Below are 11,102 nucleotides of genomic sequence, written 5' to 3'. Positions count from 1 at the left end.
CTCCTCTCCTTTTCTTTCTCCCCACTAACTTCATTTCAAACAGGACACAGGAACAAATTAAACATAAACACTAAAAATCAAGACAAACATGAATACAGTATCAAATGGCATTATAGAAAATGTACATTACGAGGTCAAAATTAAATTGGTGCTCAGGGGTTGAAGTCTTTGAAGGGCAGATATAATTTGAATTGAAGAGCGCTTTAGCATTAGCTTCCACTAAACACAGTGTTTATGTTGTGCCTTAGCATTAGCAGAACTAATGTTTTTTGATTAGTGCTTCATGGTTAGCATAACTGACCTTTTAGCTAGCAGTGCCCCCATTGAATCACAGAAACCCCCAAGACACTGTTAGCACTGTCTTATTCCTGAATAATGAAAGACTCTTCTTTGTGTAAAAATTCAGAATAAAATGCTGTCTCTGAGAGGTGTGTTTCAGTCTACTTTGCAATTTATGGATCATCGCCTGCAGTAATCCAGCATAACGTGACATTATATGCACAAGCTTGTAAGCAAACACAGCAGATCCGCTACGCTGCAATTTTAATATAAAATAACTACGACAAACATTGCTGTCTGAGATCACTGCTTTCAATTTGATCTTTCACCCCTCATTCTGTTTCTCCCTCCTTACTTTCTATTTTTTCTCTTTTCATCCCTTAATCATCCTCCTCTACTACTCATTTATTGCCCCTCCTCCACTTTACTCTTTTCTTCCCCTCCTGCTCTGAGTACACTGCTCCAGGCTGACTCGATGTGAGGAGACAACATTGCTAATACTAGTTATAAATACCCCCCGTTGTAGTACAGTACAGAGAGGCAGCCGGCTGCGACACGCACATTCCAGACTGTAGCAAACATAAACAAGCTGTTGTCATGCATTTGCCTCATATCGCCAGGACAAGCTTTTTAACACAGAATAAAGTTGCAAAATTACCAGACAAAAGTTGTTTTAAAGGGGCAGTATTATGTAAAATCTACGTTTTTGAGCTTTATATCAAGTTATTTCTTCATCAAAAACACACCTGGAGTGTTGTCTTGATTCTTTCATGCATGTTTGAGCAATTGTTTAATCTACCATGACAACCATCCAGCTCTGCAAATCACCTGGGAGAACCTAGCCCCGCCTTCAAGGCACAGCTCCTCCAAAGAGACCAAGCTTCCGAGTTTCTGCCTCACAGAGCAGCCCTCCCATCCCAACCTCCCCCTAGCCCCCGCTCCTTCAGACTAGCCAGCAGCAATTAGCAAACACCTGGTGGTAATGAAACATCTGCTGAGCTTATTATAGGAGCTTCTTCTCAGTGAAATGCTGGTAAAAATGTTGTTAAAGGGTTAAAAGAGCAGCCATTCTGCTCTGCCTTCCTGAAGGCGGAGTTTTATAAAGAGCAGGAGTTTTTAAAAAATCAGAGCCCTAATTTCAAGGCGTTATATTGGAAGGTAAAGTTTTTTCTAAGTCATATTTGATATAAATAGCTTTTTTTTTAACAACTGAAGTTAACATAGTTATTTGATTGTATTATAAAATGGCACTATGTTCCTAGAAAATACATAATACTGCCCCTTTCACTTTCTGTGACATGTCAGCTCGATGTCAGCTGCATTTGTTTGCAGGAGCGCTAACTCTCCTGCATACAAGGATCTACATGGATGCATACAATCACGCATCACTGCGTCTTTAATGCACTCATGCATGGGGAGAGGTGCATGTACGCAGACACTTACCTTTCATTTGCGACTCGTACTCCGCCAGGCTGCCCTTCTCCCTCCTCAGCTTTCCATGTGAAGTCATCATCTTTGATCCGCCGACCCTTGACCTTCCCTCCCTAAGCCCTTGTTCCTCAACCTCAGCTTCTGCTGCAGCCCTGTAGTCTTTGACCTTTTCCCGTTGGCCCCCTTGGGCTCCCTCCCTCTTTTGCCTTCTTGCTCTACAGCTCCAAGCGGTGCATCAGCATCAGGGTCGATAGACGGTTCTCAGCAGGGTCGATTTGTCCATGAAATTCCAGGGTGGTGGGGGTCCCTGATCCATAGGTGAATGGGCCTGAGAAGAAGAAGAAACAGAGAGTGCGATTAAAGACAGAGCTGACGAGAGGGGCCGCAAGGGACCCAGGGGGCTACTCAGATCAGAGTGGAGAAAAAGAGTCAGAGGAAGAGGGCAAATGAGATCAGGGTGACAAGAAAGGAAAGGGACAGTGACACCAGGGAAGAGAGACGGCAAAGACAGTAAGAGAGCAGAGTGATGAAAATGAAGCATGGGGGGATGGAGGAGATGAGAGGTGATGAATAACGGCAGTAATAAAAAGGACATTCGCCGCCTCGAGGTCGGTGGCTGGGGATGCCCGTCAAAGCAAAGCAACACTTCAAAAAAATCTGGGAATTAGTATTATTGGCACGTAAGATGAGAGAATTATCAACCAAAGAACCTGAAACAAACATGCCTTTGGTCTGATTTGCCTGTGGTTTTAGCACATTACTCCATTAATGACACAAAAATTGAATCAGAGTGAAATATGATTCTCAGAGTGAAAAAAAAAGAAGTTTTCTGAGACTAAGGAATGACTCTTGGAAGACAGATGACCTTTATGTGGAATACATTAACAAATCATAAGTACTGTGGTGGCCTCTTTCTCATTTTCAGATGATGGTTTTAATTCATTAATGATCTACTCTGGGTCATCCTGGGTTAGTAGCAGTCCCACCGCTTTAATGAATTGGCATTAGTTTAAACATTTCCAAGCAACTATAAGCTATGAAATGATTGTAAACATAAATGTGTATTTGCAAAATTCAAGCTAAATTTCATAAAATTGTTTTTTTTATATGCAACAATTAAACTTACCGAATATAGTTTTCTGGTCGATTATCGATTTTTAAAACAACTGACCTTCTGATTCCCATTTTGTCTGATACTTATTTGTTTTGTCAGAAATATAAATATAACAAAGAAAGTTGATGAGTTGGCAACAGTGGGGCAACTATTGTTAAGTGGATATGTGCAGACATGACCTGGTGGGCTGGTCTGTCAGTCAAACCTCCCACAGTAGAAACAGTGGCTGATATTTAGACATTTGCTGAGGTAGACAAGATTGGTGGATAACATCGACTTCACATGAAAGTATCGGCCGAGATCCAATCTCCCAAGATTAAGAAAATCAGCGCTGATAAACTGTTGTGCCCCTAATACGTAGTACTTGTTCTTTCACTTTTCCTTGTTAAAATAAAATTTTGTAGCACAAAAACTGAGGAAAATCAAATCAATAGCAGACACACTTAAACAAAAACAATCTTATTCCTCCTGCTACGTTTGGGGTATTACGACAGTACCAACAGCTATCATACTTTCTGCAAATTTCTGTTCAGCTTTAACATCATTCAGCCATTCACTATATTCTTGCAGGGTCAATGGGGGAGGAGTACTATCTCCAGCAGTGCAGTTGTGTATATGTGGGACAGTTCATCAGTCTTTCATGGGGCGACACAGAGACCAATAGGACAGTGGGGTGTAACCAACCACCAAGCAGGCCTCAATACAATTTAGTTTATTTACATAGTACCAATTTAACTGAAAGGCTGCACTGTGAAGCAGTTGGTTGCCTTGCAGCAAAAAAGTCCTGGGTTTGAATTCTTACCTGCGGTCTTTCTGCATGTAGTTTGCATTTTCAGCCCACCTCTCTTCCTTTCTATTTTCTCCTTTGTACTTTTTTCCCTCCCTATTTCCATTGCATTTTAAATAAACCCAAAGCAGTTTTAAATAAAGTTTTCCATCTCAACTTGATAAAGCTCTTTCCATAGCTTTATCTATCTGAGCATTGTAGCGAAAGCTGTAATGCTCCTCTTATGAAAGTAAATCTAGTGACCGTGGACATTTTCTTCTAGTTACAATCATCGTGTTGTGGTTTACTTTGAAAACTGGACTATTGTAGCCTATGCGCATTTGGCCTCAACAAAAACAATGAGTCAGGCTGTGTGAGACCAGCTGTCAACCACAATCTTTACATCATTCCCTTTTCAGCCTCACTTTCACATGTCTATTTAACAGAAGCATACGTGTGTATAAATTCACACTTGAAAACAATTTGGGAAGAGAAGACATGCAACATTAGAGTTTCTGGACCATATGAGGAAATCCTCAGTGAAATCCACACATGTACCTCAGACTGCATGAATGAAGTCCCAGCCAGGACAAGATGACAGGTTTGTTGTAAAAGGTTTGTTATTTTTAAAGAATGACAATGTGTGGTTTGAGTTGGTCTTTCTTTTAGAATTAACACATAAGCACAGACATAAATACACAAGCTTCAAAGCAAACAGACATTTTCACTTCTCACATCCTGTGTCTCAGCGTGTCATGGGTGTCAAAGTGTATTGCTGATTCTAAAGCAGGATTTGGACAACCAAACCAAACCAAACCAAACCATCCCCTGCAACAAACAGGTTCAGAGTTGTCTGCTGTAAGTCCAGGAAGGAACATTGAAGCGATCCAGCAACAAAGTGAAAAACAAAGATGGCCTCAAACGTCAGCCTCACATAACTGGAGTCAACCACCTTTTCTTTAAGTGCTCCATGAACTGTACTCTCATTTCCTCTTCTAGGACAGTGCGGTGGATGTGAGTCAGACATGTTTCAGCGACAGTTTCAGAAGTGGAGAGTGAATGCAGAAGCGGCACAAATACGTGCAAAAGAGATTTCTGCGAATGAGGCGGTGAGGCCCCGAGACTCCCGAAATCCGCGGAGGGGCTTCGTCAGCGTGTGACCCTAATCTGCAAAGAACAAAGCGGAAGTAAATGATCTGAGAAAGAAATAGGAGGGGGTTGTGGGAGAAAGAGATCAGGAGGAGGGAAAAGAAACAGCTCCAAGCAAAAAAGGCCAGTGAGGACGGAGAAATGGAGGTTACTGGAGAGCAGCTTTTCATGCTTCAAGTCATGGTTAATGAGAGGAGGAATGTGATACCCACAGTGAATATGAAATAAAATGATGACAAGAGAGGAAATGGTGCATCATGTACAGTAATAGATCTTTATTTCCATGGAATTTTCTACCAATTTCTTCAGAGGAAGAAAACAGGAATACCAAGAAGAAGCAACAACAAACAGGACATTGTGTCAGATATTATGTCCTGATACTCTGAGGGGATTTCCTGATGCTGCCGACAGCACACAACCCTCTGCTTTGTTGACCGCTAACTGTAATTTTATGCTGTGGGTATCTTTGAAGAACATTTAGCAAATTTGTTCAGTTCTTCCAGAGCTCTGTCGTCTCTTAGAAGCAGCTTTCTGTGAGAAGCAAATCCTTTCTGAGCTCTGAAACTCCAGATAAAGCCAAACTTTGGCTGTGACAAAATATAAAGGACAGAAACGAATTTCTGTCGGTCAGATGATCTCGTTTCCCGAAATCCGGGACACTTTAGGGAAAATAAAGCGTTTTCCTGCTAAAGAGGACTCGATGTGTGCAGGTGCTCGTGTATCGTCTTGGTGACAGACGTTACAGGAGAGCACTGAAATGTGAATGAAGATGTCGAACTTGATCTCATGCTAATTGGTGCTGTCAGCCACACTTCAGCTGGAGACAGGTGTGATGGCTGCTGCTCCGATGGATGGACTGAAGTGGATACTGTAGGTACAGGCAGAGCTTAAACACGGTGAGCTTATTGTACTTAAAGCTGATTAGGGAATCAATAAGATACAGAATGGCAAAATATATTTGGACCTTTTGAACTTTTTCATATTTTGTCCCATTACAACCACAAACTTCAATGTAGGACTGACACAATTAATCAGATTAACTGTGATAAACTGATTATTGAAACAAACGTCAACTAATTTAGAAACATTTTTAATTGTTAATCGTTAACTGGAGTATACAGACTCTACAACATGCCATTTGCTGAAAGAATGACTCAGAGAAGTAATCAAGCCAAAACTGAACAACAAATATATGCATTTTGCATTTAAGATTAAAAAACCTTCGCTTGTAAATGTTATACCAAGAGAAATTATGTACAAAAAAAATCTAAAGAAAAAGAAAGATAATTACTTTCTGCTGGTTCTTGGATGACAATGTCCGTTCATGTATTGATATAATAAGCAGAACTGCAGGATCTACACCAGTAAAGGAAAGGTATGAGGTCAGGCAAAAATATATCAGTGTCTGCAGATGACACTGTGTTATAAAATGTAGCATAAAAAATCATGCACCAATATATTTTCAAGTCGATTTATCTGGACCCATTTCCTTAATTGTTGGTAATCGGCTGATACTTATATGTATCTCAGCAAAGGTCTAAAAGTCAATATATGTCCTTGTCTGCTCTCCCTGAGAGAGGTTTGACTGACAGACTGGCCCACCAGGTCATATCTGCACATTTTCAGTCCACAACAGTAATGTGGGAAGTGCAATTTGCTTTGGAATAAGAAGAAATGTAAATTGCAGGTGCTGTAAATAACCATCCTCCACTGCCAAGAAGGAACTTTAATTGCTCAGTATTTTGGCCAACATGGACTCAATTGGTTCATTCACTTCCTCTACTTGCCAAACTGATTGGCCAGGATGAAATTCATTGTGATAAATCAAACTCAATAGGACAACTGAAGGGAGATAAGAATCAAGCAGAATTGCATAGGAAGGCAATGGACAGGCTCTACCAAACACTGTCCCTTTCCTTTCAGAAAATACACACAGTGAAAATACAATTTAAGTCCCAGCCTCTGGTGTTTTGTGGAAGAGGTTAAAGTTAGAGAGGAAAGGCTGAGATGGTTTGGAGATGACCAGAAGATTCATGGATGTAACGATGGAAGAGTAATGATATGCAGAGAGTTGGTGTAAGTTGACTGGATGAAACTGAGTCAGATGAGCCACTATGGAGACCCTTAAAATGAGAAGAACAAAAAAAGAATCACCAGACCAGAAGAGGATGTTCATTCAAAACATGTTTTACTACTGAGAGAGATATGTGTTGCATCTTTGTCGAAGCTACTATGTAAAAAATGCTTACACAACTAGAGGCCTCCTAGCCATTTATTGACTAATGCATGGCAAATCCTTAAGAACCTTAAAAGGTTCACCAGACTGCCCTTCAAAAGACAGGGCACCTTGAAATTTGGGCCCACAGCAGGTTTCATTGACAGCATTTTTAGATTCACTTTGTTTCAGTGTGTGAAGACAAGAATAAGCAACATTTATCACCGGAAACAGGAAGCTCTGTCATCTTGTGGCACCACAGCTTTTCACTCCTGCGCAATCAGCAGAGAATTACTCTGTTCCTTCACGCTTTCAGAAGCTATTTAGGCCTCTCATCTCTGCTAAAACACACACCGCCGGCACAAGTAGTTACAGTAAGCACTTAATACAGAACATGCAATAAATTTGGAAGAAGTTAGCTTGATATGGATTGGAAAACACTGAATATTTGCAAAGAACGGCATCATACTTGAGGCATAAACTACCTCTTAGATTCAGACTTCCTCCCTGTCTGCAGCAGTTGATGCCAGGCAGTTTGCTGTGACATGCTTGACTTTTAATGCAGAGCAATACAGGCAATGTTTATGAAATGCATACCTGATGGTTTCAGTAAAGAGCAAACATGGGAAAAGAAAACCGAAATGAAACAAATGGGTCAGTGTGCCAGAGTAGGCAGGCCCACTGGGCGCATCGATCTTTCGGGTACAGCTCAAAGCTTGGATTCTTCTTCAATATTGGAACACTCCCAAAGTCAGCTGAAACACAGAGCTTGATGATATCTGAATCTACTGTCAGTTTTGATCCTTATTTATACCGTGTAGAAGAATGAGTCAGTATCTCTCACAGCTGTGATGCACACACTGTACTATTAGGATATAAATACTACAAATATGCAGTTTCTTTCTCTTTTTTTTGCTGCTTTAGAGTTAGATTTCTGGTAGCTAGTTCATCGGTCCATTGTCAATCAAATTTTTGAATGTTTTCACTAAAGGAACACTGAACCATACATCTGTTTCATTAGGAACATTCAGTGCCTTGTAAAAGTATTCATGCCTCTTACATTTTTTTTTACATTTTGTAATGTTACAAATACAGCTTGGACTTTAATGTGTAAATTCTGGTTAATTAATTAGTTAGATTTTAAGGCATTGAAATTTTTAATGCAGTTAATCAAACTTTTTAAAATTTACATTCAATGGTCCAGAGAGCAGGAACCTTTGTATTTAGGTTTCTGGCACGCCCCTGAATCAGACACACAAGTGACATCCGCTAACAACATCGATGGACGACGAAGCTGCTTCTCTCAGTTCATTGGGGGTTAATTTTTGCTTTGATCTGATTGGACACTGAAAAAGGCAATTTTTGTGGTCAAAAATTGTCTAATAGGAATTAGCCTGTCAGTGAAGCTATTCAAGCCTAAAATAGTAGCTCAATACTAAACATATAGCAGCCAGCACCCAATGCTAAAGTTAGCATACACAGGCCGCAGTTTGCACCAATCAACAACAATAAAACAATAAATATCTTTGTTGTTAAGCTTATTCAATAATTTAGCCACAAAAGGGTTTTTGAATTGAAAATATTGCTTATTTTGTTAAAATATGGTTTTCAATTCAAATGAAAATAAATACAGGGCCTGCAATTAACTCCATTTTAAAAAATGATCAAGACCCACCACAAGTTACAACCAAAAAATGAAGGACATTACAGACAACACTCAGCACTTTAAGAAACTGTCATACAACAGAAGAGTGTCTTCAGTCAGAGACCATTTCAGATTTACTGTAATACAGACTGCTACAGGAGATCCTTCCCAACCACAGCCATCAGCATCCACAACAACTGTATGAGGAAAACTGCATAATAAGAGTAACAACATTTACTTTCTCCTGGGGATCAATTAAGTACTTTTTAATTGAGCTGAAGTGAATTGAGAAACCTGTTTGGGATTTTCTGGGACAGATCAGCACAAATGTAGCACATAATTGTGAAGTGAGAGGAAAATGGAAAACAAAACACAAATCCAAAAGGCTGGTGTGCATATGCCTTCAGCTCCTATTAGTCTGACACCCAAAATAAAATCCAGTGCCATCAATTGACTTTAGATGTCACCTACTGAATAGAGTTCACTTGTGTGTCAGTGAATTTCAGTGTAAATCCAGTTGTTCTGTGAAGGCAACAGAGGTTTGTCAGAGAGCAATAGTGAATGAAGAGCACTGAAAAGACAAATATTTTTTCTAAAAAAGAAAAAAAAACAGCTGTTGAAACAAAGCCATAACAATATAATATTTACTGTTTGCAATGCACCACTTAGGGAACCAGCAAGCATGTGCGGATGAAAGAGCTCTAGCAGTCCCTCTAGGATTGTGCAATGTTTCTTTTTTTGTGTGATTTTTGCAACTTAAAATAACTGATGTTCTGCACATTTTAGAAAAGCTGTGGTTAAAGTTGTGATTTTTTTTTCTTTATTTTTACCATATCATGTTTTTGGGAAAAAAAAAAAAAAGAGTTTAAGTTGCTGCACACAACCTTTCCAAAAAAGACAAGACTTTAATATAGTTAATGATTACAGTGCAAATTACATTTTCAAGTATCTTCTTGATAAAGCCTTATTACAAATAAAATCATGTCCTGAGGAGCAGGAGATCAATTCCATATTCCAAGTTGACATGAACTTCATACCCAGTATGCAAATCCTACAGAACATCTCCAAGTGGTTGTTGCAAAAACAAACAAAAAGGGCAAATGTTACCACCTAGCATCACAAGCTTTCATCTCGGAAGTTAGATTTTCAAGAAATGTCGTGAAACAGGAAGTTAAATTATAATTGGGCTAATTACAATTGGGCCAAGGGGATTGGTCAAAATTCAGCAGAGTTGCAGTGATTGGTCAGAAAAGAAGGAAATACAGAAAACACCACGGGTATTGCAGGTCAGATTTGAAAAGCCGTGACAATTGGTGGAAATTGCAGCAAATTTTGAGAATGATGAGTTTATTTGTATTAGTAGTTGATATCGCAACCTCCTGAAGGGACTCTCAAAAGCTGAACTTTCTGGTCTAGATTCAAAACATTGTGCGAAGGAAGATAGTCTGAACACCATCCCTGAAGTAAAACATGGTAGTGGCAGCATCATGCTGTTTGAATGCCTTCTTCGGGGTTTGATGATGAATGGAGCTAAATACAAGAAAAATCTGTTGGAGGTTGCCAAGGGTGATTAATTAGATTTTTTATTTACTATCCATCATTTTCCTTCTACTAGCCAGTTATGCACTACTGGTCCGTCACATACAATTCCAGTAAAACACATGTAGATTTGTTGTTGTAATGTAGTGAAAAAAAAAATATGAAAGGAGGATTTTTATTTTATTTTTTTCACTAAATGACCAAAGCTGTGTTGCAACTCCTGGTCCAAATTTGGGGACAAACAGGGGTGCAGTAAAGGGGTGAAAAGTGATGACGATTCTAGGGGCCCTGACCAGCAGGGGGCCCTCCACAGTTTAATTGTTTATATTTTGTTCACAGACATAAAATAAAAAAATTGGGGTCCTGTCAAATACAAAATTAATCATATTGTATTTTCAAATATTGTTTTTAGCAGTAAAAGTTTAATGTTACCCCTCCCAGACCAAAAAACACACATCCGTTTTCGCCCTGAACCCCCCTGGATCTGCATGAAATGGTTCGTTCCTACTTGGAGCGCTTAACAGTGACGTATGCAGCTACAGTCAGTAGAAGCTGCAGCTGAATACAGCGGCGATTGTGGCAGTTACTATGCTGCTAAGAAAAGTTATAAAATCAGGTTTTCAAAAACAAAAAAGAGAGAGGGAGAGAGAGAAAAAGGCAAGAGTGTTAATTTATAACCCAGTTTTTCTCCAAGAGAGGTGGGTAGACTGTGTGAGATTATCAACCACTTGGCATAATTAGCTTAGCAACAGACTACTGTTTGCCTCCATTTCACTAGCATTTAATGAATTAAGGAAAAAAATTACCAACATATTCATATATTTAATTTGTTCCCTGTGCCTTTTACCACTTAACAGATTAGTGAGTGAGCTGAAGCTCTAACACACGTCCCTCCTGACCTGTTCTCTCCCGAGTGATTAAAGCTGCTGTCACTTTTTTATCAATTTTTTTCACATATTTTTTA

General features: G+C 39.5%; 1 protein-coding gene across 3 annotated transcripts in view; it reads right to left on the bottom strand.

Moving 5' to 3' along the window:
- arhgap4b (Rho GTPase activating protein 4b) overlaps positions 1-11,102 on the bottom strand; it is a 45,211-nt gene that overhangs the window by 25,085 nt on the left and 9,024 nt on the right. For all 3 annotated transcript variants that reach the window (XM_015033304.1, XM_015033301.1, XM_015033302.1), the window contains exon 2: positions 1,723-2,038. In XM_015033304.1, coding sequence (XP_014888790.1) covers positions 1,723-1,792 — 70 coding nt within the window. In that variant the 5' untranslated portion in view covers positions 1,793-2,038. The remainder of the gene's footprint in view (positions 1-1,722; positions 2,039-11,102) is intronic.

This window comes from Poecilia latipinna, unplaced genomic scaffold, assembly GCF_001443285.1.
Source record: "Poecilia latipinna isolate Pla-1442-1.1 unplaced genomic scaffold, P_latipinna-1.0 Scaffold263, whole genome shotgun sequence".
NCBI classification, from domain to species: domain Eukaryota; kingdom Metazoa; phylum Chordata; class Actinopteri; order Cyprinodontiformes; family Poeciliidae; genus Poecilia; species Poecilia latipinna.
This window is presented reverse-complemented; position numbering and strand designations above follow the sequence as displayed.